Raw genomic sequence first — 16,511 nt, 5'->3', positions numbered from 1 at the left:
AAGCCCTTATGAAGAGGTGGGGCTTGTCTCCAGAAACACTTTGGTTTCTGTTAATTATTTGGGGGCCGACAATTCTTTGCCGTTTGTATGCAGGACAAATTCCAGGCACGCACCTTCGGACAAAAGTCCAAGGTTTTGTCTGCGGAAAATCCCATTGTGTGTGCGAGGCTTTAGAACCCATACACACTATTAGATTTTCTGCAGATTTTTGTCTTCAGATTTACTAAAACCATATAATATGAGGTCAAACCTTAAGAGTTTTGATTTGTATGCAATCAGGCAGGCCCTTGCACTACATGGTTTTGGTAAATCTGAAGACAAAAATCTGCAGAAAATCTAATAGTGTGTATGAGGTATAACTCTGGCCATACATTATACAATTTTCTTGTTCAATTTCCTTTAGATTGACCTTTCACTAAAGGCTCTTTCACACGGACGTGTCCGTGTACGGAGCCCGCTCTGCTCAGTGGGGGATCACTCCGTCAATCCCCGCTGAGCAGGCAGATGACAGGTCCGTTGCTGCACACTGTGCAGGGACAGAGCGCCGCTCTCCCCTATGGGGGATCGGATGATGACGGACCGTAGAGTTATCGTCACCCGATCCGATCCGCAAACGGATGGAAAAGTAGGTTTTTCCTCCGTTACACTTTTTCAGATCAGAGCGGGTCGGATGTCAGCGGACATGTCACCGCTGACATCCGACGTTTCATAGAGGTCTATGGAGGGTCCGTTCAGGTCCGCCTAAAAAACTGACAGGCGGACCTGAACGGATTGTTCGTGTGAAAGAGCTCTATGTAGTACAAGGGCCTGCCTGATTGCAAACAAATTGAACGTGTTTAGGTTTGACCTCATATTATATGGTTTTGGTAAATCTAAAGGAAAATTGTATAATGTATGGACAACCTTAAGGCCCGTACACACGATCAGAAAATCTAAAGTTCAGGTGAACAAATAAAGTGCTCTATAAGTCCCGATAGTTAAAGAGGAGGTCCACCCGCCCCTTTAAAAATTAAAAGTCAGCAGCTACACATACTGTAGCTGCTGACTTTTAACATTAGGACACTTACCTGTCCTGGAGTTCAGCGATGTGGGCACTGCAGGCGATCTTCGAATCGGCTGGTGGCATGCTGCTGTGGCCATTGCTTCTAAGGGAACCCGGCAGGGTAGCCTTTCGGCTTCATGGCTGAGTCCCTACTGCGCATGCATGAAGCGTGCTGTGCTCTTTCACTGGCCGGCAGAAAAGGAGGAGAGGGGCTAAGCTGCTGATGTAGATTGTCCCAGCAAGGTCTCCTGGAAGTGGGGTATCAAATCCATTGAACGGATAAGTGCTTCAGTGCAAAATAGTGACTTTAAACTTCCTTTAGTCTGCACAGTACTTCATACGTGTGTGTGGTATACACCTCGGTTCTCCCCCCATTAGGTGTGTGCTCACCTCAGATCGTGTGACCTCGCATTTAAGTTTGGTCAAAAACAGTTTTTTAGTCTCTCAGGACTAATAGAGCGTATCTTCCTCCTTCCCATAGTGTCTATCAGCTGTTGCTCAGAGTTCTTGCAGTGCCTTGGATTCATATACAGTGGAACCTTGTTTTACGAGTAACGAGCGTTTTGAAAGGCGAGCAACTTTTTTTTTAAATTCTGACTCCGTTTGCGAGTGTTGTCTCGCAAAACGAGCAGAATTCAAGCTAATGGGGTGTGCAGTACCGCATTTGGCCAGAGGTGCGGGGGCGCCGGAGACACTCGGAACGGTTTGGAGCCGTTCGGAAATACTCTGAACCACTTGGAAATACTCGGAAATACTTCATTCCTGAGTGTTTCCACACCTTTCCGAGTTCAGCCGAGCTGTCCCCGAGTATTTCCGAGACCATCCGAGCCCATCCGGCGCCCCCCCCCCCCCACCTCTGGCCACATGCGGTATTGCATGTAATAGAAGTCAATGCGGAAAGACTTATCTTCCTTTCCATTGACTTCTATGGGGAAACTCGCTTTGATATGCGAGTGCTTTGGATTACAAGCATTCTCTTGGAACGGATTATGCTCAAAATCCAAGGTTCCACCGTATTAAAGACGCTGTATATAGTTGGTGCACTGGAGCACCCACCAAATGGGAGTGTGATTTTTTTAATAAATATATGGTTTTAAAGATATAAGCACTACTTGGAGCTCCTCTCTTTTGCATATATTTACTGAGCAACGACTGATAGACGCTGACAGGACAGGAAGGAGGAAGATACACTCTATTACTCCTGGGAGACAGAAAAGCTGGTTTAATTATCGGCAATTATAGAGCACTTTATTTGTTCACCTGAGCACATATGATATAAAAAAACTCACGGCAAGAGAGCAGTGGTATGTTTATTTATGTTTACGAGAAAAGCATGTGTATATATATTTTTTTATGTTATTTTATTTTAGAAGTTAACACACAGCGCAGCATAACTTTACTTTATTATATGTTTTTGCACATTTATATTGGGAGTGTGTTAAAATACTGCCAGCTTAGTCTATAAATTGTATTTATCGGCACATTGTTATAGTTGCTCACAAGATCTTATCTGAGAGTCTTCCTATGGGTTATTGGGTTATACAAATTCTCTGAGATCCGACTGGAAAGAGGATGTCACCTTCGCTGAGGCTCAATTTGAGGAAGCCAGGAAAAGGTAAGTACTGTATATGATATAACTTTGTTTTTGCAGTTTCCAGACATTTTAGGGAAAAAGGCACCTTAATCAAGGGGACCATGTCACTCAGGTGCATGGTCCACTTTAGATGGAGCATTCCATTACACAGATATTAAGTTAGAGCTTTTACACACATATAATGGTTAGCATTAGAAGAGTTTTTCCATCCATACAAGTCAACAGGTGAAAAAGTAGGTTAAGAGAAGGTTAGGTGTAGCTCAGAAAGAGGTCAGAAGCATCTCAGGATGGGGTCAGAAACAGCTCAGGAGTTAGTCAAAAGCAACTCTGGAGCGTCTCAGATAGAGGTCAGAAGCAGCTCAGATAAAAGCCTGAAGCAAAAGGGAGGTCAAAAGCAGTTCAGGAGTAGTGATGAACATCAGTTTAGTCCAAAATTGGGTTTGGCTGAACTGGACCAGCAGCGACTGAGACATACCCCACCCCGCAGTTGCACACAGACAAAGTGGCAGAGATGCTCCTTACATTATTGACCTAATATAGCAATGTGGGCAAGGTTCAAATTTCAAGGCTGTCAACTTCTTCCTTCCTCCTGGATCACCTGATGCTTGTCACGGGTCAATGACTGCTCAATCAAAGTGCTGATTCAATGAAAGTGTTTTTCTAACTAGATTTATCCTTACGTATATTTATTATTCCTGCAAGGCTTTGGGCTGAGAAATGATTGACAGTGTTTTTCTCTGTGACCCATTGGTTAGACAAAAAACATCCAACTCCTGAATATTTTTCAGCAAGGGCACCCCAAGGAGTCCCTGGAAAGTGTTTGTAGGGTACTGGAAGAATGAGAGCACCACACTAAATGATTCAGTCCAGTATTGTTTTTTTATTAGATACAAAAGAAAAAATCCAATGCGTTTTCAGCATCTCATAGATCCCCCTTCATCAGGGTATGTATGCAGACAATGAAAACAAATCTGTACTGGACCTGTGTCATGAGATCTTAGAAGCATTTTTCTTTCCCATCACAACAACCAGCCTCCTCTTGCTCTAACTACAAGCATGCCCTACTGCAATCTTATCAGCACAGTTTCAGTTGTGAATCTTGTTGCAGGAAATGGCCATGTGTTCCTGGATTTGGGTTATACCATTGCTGTTGGGACAGATAACTTTAAATTCCTTGGCTTTATCAGATTGTAATAAATTAGGAGCCAATCCTAGCCAATGCACAGGGGAACCCATGGAGGTCAAATGGGCTTCGGCTGCCCTGAGCTCCCTGAACCCACAGGAGTACCGCCTCTTTCCATCCATCAAATTATAAAGCAGTCACTCCCACTGGGAGCCTGATCTTACCTTTGAGCTGGTGTGTCAGTTAATGCATTGACACACTTCAGGTTATTAACACGGAATGGATCAGTAAAGAATTTTGTGACTTTTATAGGAAGATGTAGAAGTGGATGAAAACATAATTTTATATACAGTATGTGTCCATGCATCTTCCCTTCACACTAGTGCGATTACAGATGCAACTTGAGTCCCACAAAATTTTATGACAATAAAAATCACATTGTTTTCAATGGTGTCCATTAATATCAATGAAACTCAGCACAAATCGATTTTTAAAAAGCTTCCTGTACTACTTTGGTGCAATTCCAGTGCAATTTTGGCCACATTTAATATGCAAACCACATCCAGGCTGCATCCAAGTTTCAATACATAATCGCACTGAAAAATTGAATGGAAATCAGATTGCAGCATTGTGAAACTAGTCACACCCAAGAATCTGTTTACATACTGTTTATAAATATACCCCACCAGAACACTGCCCAGGATTGCAATGACCCATATGTGTATCATGTGGCCCTCTCCTAAGATATCTGGGTGGAGACACAAATATTCTCCAACTAGAAGTCTCAGCCAACCACTAAGTGAGTTTGGACCAGTTTATTAGGAACTGGCTGAAATTCAAAAAGTGACTGGCCAACTTTACTCCTTCCATTTACAGCAGCCTGATCATCACAAAAAATAGTAGCCTCTGTTTTTTGGCGAAAGCCATTGAATAGAATGAGATACCTGGAATTTAGGTGGATGGGCAAGTGTTTTTTCTCAATGACCCTCAGCTAAGACTGTTCACTATTGAACAGGATGCTGGCAAAGTGGAGCCTCACAAGGCCACCCATGTAGGCACTGAAATGGGGGCAAAGTCTGCATCTGAGGTTCTGTGTAAATTTAATAATAATTTGTTAATGTGGGTGTAAAGGGGCCATATGATAAAGGCACCAGTTATTCTTTAAAGCACACCTACAATCCCACATTATTGCATGTATCCCGCTTACCCATTGTTTTGAATGATGCCAATTTGCATCTGTGCAATGCCTTGGCGCATGGTGTCTGTTTTTTAGTGCATTGAAGTGTGTTATAGGGCCTATGGCAGCACTTTCAAATGCATGATTGTTGACAAAAACAAAAAAGGCATGAAAACAAATACTACATAAAAATAGTTTAAACGATATCACACTATCTAGTTTCCTCTGTTATACTTATATGTGGAAAACGTACCAGCAATCAGCCCAGGATACCATTATAGACACTGAACCCAGAGGAGGTTCATATGCGTGTTTTGACCAAGCTTAACGGCAAGGTCACACGCTCTAAGGTGAGCGCATACACTGAAGGGGGGAGACCTGAGTGTACATGAGAACAAGCTTGTTATCACCACTATTTTTTGGATCTGATTATTGATTTTTGGAATGGACTTTATATTTATTATTTTTTTATCAACGCATGTCTTCACATGAATTTTTCAACATAGAACTTTGCACGTAGCACTTCAGTGCACTGGAACACTTTATTGTATAGTATTTGAGCACTCAAATAAGGATTTTTTTTATTATATATGATGATATGAGTTTACGCGTTGCATTATATTGTTGCACAGAGTCACTCTATTGTCATTAGGGCACTTTGTGTATTAGGTATATCTGTAATATTTAAATATATAATTTACAGTGATTTGTGGAAGTACACATGGAAATTGAAATTTAGCTTGGTTATCACATGCCAAGATTAAGATAGTGCAGCAGTTTCCTCTGTATTTTATAGTGCACTATTTGAAGCTTTAGGCCGTGCTCTCATATTGACTATACTGTGTTAAAGCGGAGTTCCACACAAAAATGGAACTTCCGCTTTTCGGAACCCTCCCCCCCTCTGGTGTCACATTTGGCACCTTTCAGGGGGGAGGGGGGTGCAGATACCTGTCTAAGACAGGTATTTGCACCCACTTCCGGCATAGACTCCCATGGGAGTCTACGCCTCTTCCCGTCCCCACCGCGCTGTCTGCTGGGAACACACAGCTCCCAGGAGAGAGCGGGGACCACTTGGGACGCGCAGCGCGACTCGGGCATGCGCAGTAGGGAACCGGGAAGTGAAGCCGCAACGCTTCACTTCCTGATTCCCTCACCTAGGATGGCGGCGGCAGCTGCCGAGAACCGAGCGGGTTCTCGGCGTCCCCTGCCGACATCGCTGGACCCTGGGACAGGTAAGTGGCCATGTATTAAAAGTCAGCAGCTGCAGTATTTGTAGCTGCTGGCTTTTAATATTATTTTTTTTTGGCGGTGTGGGTGGACCCCCGCTTTAAGCATGTTCTCATGTTTTATGGTGTTACAGTTATGTTCCTATTAATCTTAATCATCTTAAAATCACAGGTCCAGCGTCTCTTCATTCCTACACTTAGCTGAATCTCTATAGATCTGTAAAGAGGTTGGAGGTATCTCTAAGGAATTTTGAATTGTATTTGTCCATTTCACCCACCCCTCAAACATACAACAAAGACTTTAGCCATTTTTTAAGTAATTCCTACTTTGCTTGATACTGTACAGAGTCTTTCAGAGTTGCTTGTCACCAAATATGAACCATGCATTGAAAACAGTTATATTTTCAACTTGAAGTCTTCCTAACACAGTCTAAAATGGTGGCTGAGGACCACAGCTTACAGGCTCTTAAGTCATCACCTAGAAAATACATTAAGGTCCCTACAAAAATGGCTGCGAAGCTTGTGATTGCAGACATTGACGTTTGTTTTATAGCTTCTCATGGCTCCTTCTAATGACTATTTCCATGGAGTCTTGAGAGTAAAAGTTATGGTAGATCTCTGTATCACCAAGTTAAATGGCTTTACAGTACAGAACCAGTGATGCATACCAGTGAAGAAAAGACCATGACAATTCTGCATCTTGAGGCCTTGGTTACCTTAGAGATGTTCATTTGGAAGTGTTTCCTAAAAGTGAATGGCAGAAGCTGTCTAAATTTATGTACTGCACACTCAGCTCTACCAACACTGTATCACTGCCAGCAGTTTGATGTTTTATCATAACTGAATTCCTATCCCTATTAGTCTCTGAGCTAATTAATGGAATGATAAATTGAAGATAGACTTTAATATTCAAAAAAAAAAAAAAAATTACTTTTATCATATTTTAATAGATATGCCCCAGTGGAGTACAGACTACCCTGAGGCAGAATCCTACATGACAAGCCTCAATATTCCGCTCAGCAGAAGTCATTTTATATGTCAGCAGTGATGATATCTGTTTATATCTTTTTGTGCCAAACTTCACAAAACTGGGCCAGATTAACTCTAAACCTTAAATGCATCAGTGATAAAACCAATATATTTAGATTTGCATTTGTAACTTAGCATCTGAAAGCCCCATGATATAACACAACTCTTTAAAAAAATGTGCTTTTCATTTTGATACACATGGCTCAATTTTGTCTTATTTTCTTCTGTTTCTTTATAAACATGCAATTCAAAGATTAAAAAAAAATAACTTGCTCCTCAATTTATCTTTTTTACAAATTAGCTAATAGAATAGAAACAAAGAATAAGAACTTGCTCTATAATGATATAACCTGGAACTGTACAACATTGGGAAAGTTGGCTAGGGAAACACCATAAACCAACCATCTCAATGGTAAGGCCATCATCAAGGAAGCCCTCGGTCACTCTTTGGCTATTCTCTGACCCATAATGCCCCAACCTTCTGCTTTTCTATGAGTGTGGAACACTAAAATCTTTAAATATAACAGCAGATCAGCTGCACACACAATCACACACCCATACAATTAGCAGATAGCACAGACACAGGAATACGAAGCGTTTCACATTGAATTGTGTATTTATTGTTTGCAGGAAGTCAGGGGATGCGGGCTCTGATGTAAACTTTACAGGCACGGTTGTGTGTTAAATAAACAAGAGAGACCATATTGTGGCTTGTACTGCCCTCCCAGGGCTGTGTGCGACACAGAAAATGGACAGTCAGTCTGACATTCAAAGTGTCAACGTCATCCCTGAACGGGCTGAAAATTTCATCTTAATAAAAATCTGGATTTGCAGAACTTCACAGTTGTAAATAGACCCCCAATACCGCGTCTCAAATGACGCAATATCATGAGTGATAACCAGGAGAGTGGGGAGAAAAAACATACAGAGCATAAAACCATAACGGTAAAAATAAACATATGTACATTATACAATCATTATATATATATACACAAAATTATATATAATAGAAATGCCCCATAAGGCTCGGGGAGGGCAAATAAAAAGGTTCCTTTGGCTCACAAAACCTGAAAAATTCTTAAAAATACATCAGCTAAACAATCTGCGTGTTCTGTAAAAATAAAGATTAAGCGTTTAGTAAGCAACAGCAGCCAATCAAAATTTAGCATTCATAAGCCTGGAGTGTTCTCTACTGGGCTAAGTTTTGGGGGTGTCTGTTTTTCTACATTATTACTAAATATCTTCCAGTGAGCCCCTTAAGGGTTACGCTGTAAGCGTCTGACTACCATGGCCGTACCTCAAACATATGACTCGCCAAAGTGTCCGGCAAAGTCTGGAGGACCAGGGTTCGATAGCTAAGAGGTCACCTAACTTTAAAATGCTAAGTCCACCCACTAACTGGGGTACCAGGAGCTCGATTCACCCAGCAGCACCTCCCCTGAGGCTCTGGATCCTCCCCAAAATAGAGAAAGATTGTCAGGCTCCTCCCCCTGCCTTCTTCATTTATTCTTGTACAAACTCCGTGGGAAGGAAAGTGACAACCAGAAGACAGAGACAATATCCACAGGGAGGTGGGGATCTGGGGCTTCACATCTCTCAAAGGCATAGAAGAAAATATATTAGTTTTGGGTGGACTGAAGCTTTAAGGTTTAGATTTTCATCTAGCTTCTTTTCTTAAAATCCTAAATTTCATAGACATTGCCGTACATTAAGGCCAGATTTCCAGCCAAAATACATTCTCTCTTTACGGTCAGTGAGGACGGTGTTGAAGCATTTGCACTATTGAAGCTATGCGGCGCACAGTAAGCAAGTTATAGAGTCTTAGGGTGAGTACCGTGAGTATCTGTAGGGGCCCCGGGAGGAGGAGAGTGCTATAGAAATGGGGGGGGGGGGGGAGTCATGCTTTATTGCACAGTTGAAGGATTGGTTGAACGTGTGTGGAGTGCCTATTTTTTTAGTAGCAGCTAAAGTTGGGATTGGTTCGTCATCCACCATGGATCGTGGCTCTAATTTACACAATGGTGACTCGGTTAACTGGGCCTAGAGGTCAGATGATCCCTTTGTGTGTGTGTGGGGGGGGGGTTCTCTTTTTTTCCAGGGCTCATCTCCTGGGGGGGTTCAAGGCTCAGCTACTGGAGGGAATATTCTCTTTTTTGAAGGCTCAGCTACTGGAAGGGGTATTCTCTTTTTCAAGGCTCAGCTCTCCTGGAGAGGGTATTTTCTTTTTCAAGACTCAGATCCTGGATGGGGTATTATTTTTTCTGGGCTCAGCTCCTGGAGAGGTTATTTTCTTTTTTAAGGCTCAACTCTTGGAGGGGATATTCTCTTTTTCAAGGTTCAGCTACTGGAGGGGATGTTTTCTATTCAAGGCTCAGCTCCTGGAAAGTTTTTTCCTTTTTTTTCAGGACTCAGCTCCTGGAGGGGGGTATTCTCTTTTTTCAAGGTTCAGCTATTGGAAGGGTTTTTTTTTAATTTTTTCAGGACATAGCTCCTGGATGGGGTATTATCCTTTTCAAGGCTCAGCTACTGGTAGGGTTTTTTTTTTTTTTTTTTTTCAGGATTTGGCTCCTGGAATGGGTATTTTCTTTTTCATTGCTGATTCCTGTCTAGTAACTTCAATGGAAGACATTGCTGGAGCATCTTTAGTTTGGGCTGTACACTCATATCTGTGAAATGGGTTTGCAGCTTATTATATAATTAACAAACTTGTACTTTAGGATTACTGGTCCTTTAAAGGACAGACAAAAATCTCCATGTAGATCAGTTTAACATTTTAACCAAGCAGAGTTCATCTCCTATTTATTCGATTTCAGTAATTTGGTACAATTTGTTTGCTCTGGGTTCTGGCAGTCTGTGCACTCACCATCTCCTGTATGAATGCTGTGCAGTGTGTCTTTGGTTATACAGTATTCTTACCTACAGGGATCTTATATAAAAAGGTCTGACATAACCTATTATACTCAATAAATTGCTTGAAGATGGCAGCTCAGTAATGAACTCCTGGGCGTAGCTCGTGTTTAAATCTTAATATACATATGGACTTATATTAAAAAAAAATTTAGATTTCGTTGTTGATCTATAAAGAATTTGCATAGCCAATCGCATCTGGTCACTAGATAAAACTAAGTATTATACGAAATTCCTATGATAAGTACTTGAATAAAGAAAAATAATGTGGCGCATATTCAGTGTAAATAACTATAAAGTGCAATATTCAAAACAAAAGTGCAATGTTCAAAAGTACAGTGATCAAAAGACGTTCATAGATAATCTTGCATATTCCCCAATAGTTGTATGCAAGACTATCTATGAACTTCTTTTGATCACTGCACTTTTGAACATTGCACTTTTGAATATTGCACTTTATAGTTATTTATTATTGTTTACACTGAATATGCGCCACATTATTTTTCTTTATTCATTTATGCAGTGTGAGAGCACCTTGTGATGTTGGCAGCTATTCGCTAGTTTAGATCTTTCCCTGAATATCGGTTTGCGCATAAGTACTGCCATCTAGTGGCCAAATGCAGTATGTTCCATTTGAAATTAATGTTTTACATTCAAACAGCACAGGAAAAAGCCTATTTGCATATTTTTTGCACAGAGCACAGAACACATACACTTTAATTGGGTGAATGACTATGCAAATTCTTTGTAAATCAACCCCCAAGTGTCTTATATAAAGCAGTTTAGTAAAAGAGGAGTTTTAATAAATAATAAGTCCTGTTTCAGGAATTTCATCCCACAGCGTACATATAATGCAATATTATTATTACATTACAGAAAATATTAACAGGGTAACACCATTCAGAAGTGGTATTTCAGTATTTGGAGGATTCTGGAGAGTTACCGGGTCTGCGTGCATTATAAAGTGTTCTCACCATCCCTGTGCTGAGCTCCTGGACAGAGCTCCACACTTGTCCATTATAAGGGCTCTCACTATTGCTTCTGAAGCTGTGATAAGAAGACCTCCCCAGTGAAGGTTTCATGGGACGTAAGAAGCCAAACAATTAGACTCCACCTTTTACTGAAATATCACAAACCCAGCTCATTGCAAATGTCTATTGCTGTAATTAACTTTCCTTTCCAATCCAGTTTATGCTTTCATTTGCCACTGGAGAGCAAAAATCTCCTTCTGGGAAAATGTGGAGAAATAAATCTTTAGATAAATCTAGATGAGGCAGGGTGCCCTATTGGTTATATTTGTTCATCAGGATCCTACAAATATAATACATATAGAGTAATTTTACCTGCCACACAAACTGTCATTATCAGTATACATCATTAAAATATATTCAGGCCACACTCACACCTATAGGGGATGCATTATATTGCCAATTTTCATGTGCCAACACACATTGGTCAAACCCATTCTACATTCATAATTTTTTTTTTCTGCATGTGCACCTCCATTTCCTATTGGTCTTCAATACACAGCAATGCATCAAAAATGTATACAGTATAAACATGACCTTTCTATTCAACATGGCACACATATACTTGTACCTATGTTGCAATGGAAAAATGGGGTCCTGTGTATTTTTGGAATCGTGAATGTACGTTGAAGGCTCACAGGAAGTGAATAAAATACACATAGAAGAACAAGTGGAGATGCGGATTACATTATACATGCCTAGGTGTGAATGCTCCCTTTGTTTTTTTTTCTTCTTTTTGGTGTGCCAGATTACTGCAACTTGGAGACACTTAAAGGGCTGCAGAATATTTTCTGATCTTCTCAGCAGCAAAATAAAAAAGTCTTAATGGCTTTTGAACCGTAAAGGAAACCTGTGAGGACCAATATGGAAGCTGCCATTGACTTTTTTTAAGAGTGGGCTCTCAGACCTCATCCTCATCCCCAGTTTCACAACCCAAAGTGATTGACCAGCACCATGAAAAATGGGCACTTAGACTTTTCAAGATAGGCAGGTGTCCAGATTAATAAGTGGTAACGCGGGTTCAGGATGAGGAGTATACTCCCAGAGCCAGTATCATTAACAAGCAAGTTAGCCTTGGCAGTTCTTGTATGTTAGTCTTCACAGGTTCTGTTGTACAACACGTTTGAGCCTCATTCATTGAGACCGTCTGAGGAGTCAGAGGACCACAGGCAGCATAACGTATAAAATACACATTGACACACCTGGGTCAGATGTTTGCTGCTTGAGCAATATAGGAGAAGCTTGAAGGAGAGCTCCACCAGTGGTCAACCTGCTGGCCTCCAACAACTGAGGAATTACAACTCCCAAATGGCTTCCAGGTTCTCTTATGCTGATGGTTGTAGGATGGCGCTAATCCCAAAAATTAGCTGCTTGATATAATCGGGTCCCGGGACTGTCAGGATACAGAAGAGCTGGGGCTATGTCTCCGGAAGCTGGGCAAGCGCCGACAGGGAATACAGGATGGTGGAGTTCTAGTTTAAGAAATCGATGCTAACTTTTACGCTTTTTGAGGTGGTGATGTCAAGGGCGGTGGCTTTAATCTCAGTGTCCCCAAACTGCATGATGGTTTGGATCTCCCTGCGTGTTGGGACCGGCGTGCTGTCCACCCCAGTCAGGTCGAGCTTCAAGGTGCCGCACTTCCGTACGCCGGGGTCAGTGATGAAGTTGACGTCTTCTTGCTCAGAGCAGTAAACATTGATGATGATGAGCAGTTGGGAAGGTTTGGCTGGCGTGTAGCTGCGTTTCACCGTCTCCCCCAGAGCCACCGACTGATCAGTCAGAATGAATTTATCCAGCACATCTGTGCACCACCGTGTGCCATCCTTCAGCAAAAGCTTCTCCGCTGGGTGTTTCCCCTCTACATAGCGGTTGAGGACTCCAACTCCGTACGTCATAGGTGAGCGGCGAACTTTGATGACAGCCGGATCTAGACCGAACAAGACAGCTCCCTTCAAGATGGTCAAACCCACATCATGGGGGATGATCACGCGACACTGATTACCGAACGCCTGCTGCACAGCTACCTGGAGTAATGGAGATTCTGCAAACCCGCCAACCAAAAAGAGGAACTTTACTCCGCTCACCTCCGGCTTCTCGAACAGGTTGGCTGAAAGACAAAAAAAATGGCCGTCAGGCTTTAAAGAGAAAAAAACCCAGTAATCCTTTTGTGAATTAAAATACTACAGGCATACTATAAACAGAAGTCATTTGCACTGCCAAGGGAAAGTTAAAAGCCTTTTAGAATTACCTATGTAAAAAAAATTCACTTACCGTTAATCATATTTCTGCACTTTCCATTGCCCCAGACTGTCTTTTATAGAAATGGGGCCAATGGTGGGTGGGACTATCCTGAGCTTGCAAGTCACCCCAATATAAGGTGCAGGCCAAAGATAATCTACAGCTCACTTGCGCCCTATGCAAATCAGGTGTGTGCTATTGAGCACAGAGCTCTAGCAGGATCAACAAGTATTTAGCAGGATTTGTAGTTGGAAGGACAAAATAAAAAATACACATAGGTGTAACTTGTTATGCCAAACAACGTATCGTATTTTTCCTATAGTTCTATCTTAACCTTTACTTTCAAAATAACTCGAAAATCAATATTATGAGGCACACAAGAAAAATTAAACACATATAGCTGAATGAGGCAGAGAAGGGATCCCTACCCCTCCAGAGTGACCCCTCCTTCCAAATTTTCATCAGACAGCAGTACAGCGTTGCAAAAATAGAGAAACCGTCAGAAAGGCAAACAGCTTCTGTTTAGAAAAGCTATAGTGCTTTGTGAATCTTATGTCATATGTATTCCAAGTATCAAATGTTTATTTGTAAATCAAAGATCCAAATGGTAAAAACAGATATAAATCAACAGTTTAAAATGTATGAACTATAAAAATAAAAACTATTAAATACACCTAAAAATGATTGTAGCTGAAATACTCTGTCGCTTAACATTGTCTTTATTTTAGCTCCCCCCTTTAACATCGCCCCGGACTTACACAAGTGTTCAATTATGTGGTCCGTGGTTGGCTTGAATAGGGCGTTCATTGCGTCGGGGTTCATTCTCAACATTCCCTGCGAGGACCACTTGACAAAATCCACACTGCGCGGGAGAAGAGGTGTCAGCAAAGAATTTTGCAATATCTGCACAAAACATTCAATATTCAAGGTCACATTTTTTACATAGTTCTGAGCTGGAGGCCCCCTGATTATACCTGAGACTGTTTATACAATTCTAAAATGTGCCAGCTGTGATAACATGCTGTGTCTGGGTCTATATAGGAGGAAGTGGGTAATGTGGGGGTGGAATCCCTGGATATCATGATTGGAATTCTGGATCAAGAAAAGTGTAGGGTGCTCAACATGCAATAAAATGGAGCACACAATGCCAGCTTAACAGGAAACATGTTTATCAACATTCCTTCCTCCCCATCATAAGAACAGTACAGGGCTATCATTCCTAAACTCCTTCCAGAAATGTTAGTTGCCTGGCTGACATACAAATCCTTCAATAATTTGAGCCACTAATCCAGAACAAGTATGAAGATCAGCCATTCTCAACCAGGTTTCCATGGAACCTGAAGGTTCCTTCGGAGGTTGCTAGGGGTTCCACAAGCTGTGGTGGATTGACCTCTCATCTGTCTCCACAGTGCAAGGGCCAATGTTACGTGGCAGAACCAACTGCAGGGCACCCATGAAGCCTCTCTTGTCTTTCAGATGACCTACCAGTAAGAGGTGGATTATGCCTACTGACCTTCAGTTTAAGGTCATTCTTTGCACTGACCACCGATGGAAGGGGACTCCACACCTGAGTGAAAGAGCATTACGCTGATCACTAACGTAAGGGGCCCTGTCTTCATTTCCTTTTTTAATGATTTTGATGGATTGTAAGCTTTAACAAGCAGGGCCATCTGATCGCTCCTGTATTGATTTGTATTGTAAGTGTACTGTCTGCCCTCATGTTGTAAAGCACTGTGCAAACTGTTTGCGCTATATAAATCCTGTATAATAATAATAATAATGATAGAGAAGAGGGATGTTAAAAAAATGATCCAACCTGGTAGTCAAATACTTTACGATTGCAATATCTACATTTTATCTTACTGATCATGTCAATGTACCATGTGCTGCCAAGGTTGCTCAACCTGTGGCCCTCCAGCTGTTGCAGAACTACAAGTCCAATGAGGCATTGCAAGGCTGACAGTTACAAGCATGCCTCCCAAAGGCAGAAGCATGATGGACCTGGGTTAGTGGTTCAAAGTATTGAAGACAGAGGATTCATGACATCCAGGCAATGCATTAGAGATGTGCATGGCAGAAAAAATAGTTTTGTTTCGGTTTCATTCGTTAAGTAAATCATTTAGGTTTGACATAATAGTTTTCAGAAAGTTTTAGTTATTTCAGAAGAGTATATACTTGTTCTGAATCTATTCGTATTTTCGGAAGTTCAGTTATTCTTTCCTTATTTCGAAAGATTGACTATATTTGTTTTAATATGTTGATTTTTTATTTTGGGAGATTACTTCTGCTTGTCCACCCCACAAAGAGAAATGGATTGAGTTGATTGGACTAAATTAAGTGGAGTCACGTGCATCTGAAAGTAATGAATGGAACGAATTTCGGATTTATTTGCTATGTTATGATTCAGAGATTCTGATGGATCCATCTCCATCCAACCCAAACACAATAAGTAGGATTCATCTTATTTCACTTTTACACTTTACTGTATTGCAATATGTTTCATGTGTAGTGCATTTTTAATATTAATGAAAAATGTTAATGCAAAAATTATTTTTCTGATTATCCAAGAGTCAAAGGATTAATTCAACTTAATAACATGATGAATGAATGTGTATTAATATGGATTCATTTGTTTTATTTGGATGAGAGCGACACAGTAGTGCCGCTCTCATCCAAATAAAACAAATGAATCCAAATTATTACGCATTAATTCGTCATGTTATTAAGTTGAATTTATTTCCCCATTCCCAACTGACTTTGTTTGTTGGGCTGCGCACATGCAAATTGAACAAATGGTCTCTCAAGTTCAGCCCCAATATAAAAAGAATCTTCTTAGAATATTCATGCTACGCTCACTAGCATACAAATGAATGGACTCAGATCATTTGTAATGCCGTTACATTATTTCAGATGCTACAAACATTAACAAAAGGCCCAAACCATCACATCGTTTCATCGGAATGAATACAAACGAATTTGTTGTTTTTGGTATAATTTACTTCAAATTCATTGAAATTTATTAACATTTTGATTTGGAGATTTGGATGCATCTGAATCTCTGAATCATGCAAATTTCATCTGAATTTCGATTAGTAAAGAAAAATCTCATGTGTCTGCAACGCACATCTTTAAAATATACAACACATC

At 40.9% G+C, this 16,511-nt stretch overlaps 1 protein-coding gene across 1 annotated transcript in view; it reads right to left on the bottom strand.

Moving 5' to 3' along the window:
- Nucleotides 1-7,788: 7,788 nt before the first annotated feature.
- Nucleotides 7,789-16,511, bottom strand: part of HSPA12A (heat shock protein family A (Hsp70) member 12A) — an 85,499-nt gene continuing 76,776 nt past the window's right edge. The window contains exons 11-12 of the mRNA XM_073595800.1: nt 14,123-14,226; nt 7,789-13,233 (exon numbers count right to left, since the gene is read on the bottom strand). Of these exons, the coding sequence (XP_073451901.1) occupies nt 12,599-13,233; nt 14,123-14,226 (739 nt within the window). The 3' untranslated portion in view covers nt 7,789-12,598. The remainder of the gene's footprint in view (nt 13,234-14,122; nt 14,227-16,511) is intronic.

Source organism: Aquarana catesbeiana, linkage group LG08 (genome assembly GCF_042186555.1).
Source record: "Aquarana catesbeiana isolate 2022-GZ linkage group LG08, ASM4218655v1, whole genome shotgun sequence".
Classification (NCBI taxonomy): domain Eukaryota; kingdom Metazoa; phylum Chordata; class Amphibia; order Anura; family Ranidae; genus Aquarana; species Aquarana catesbeiana.
This window is presented reverse-complemented; position numbering and strand designations above follow the sequence as displayed.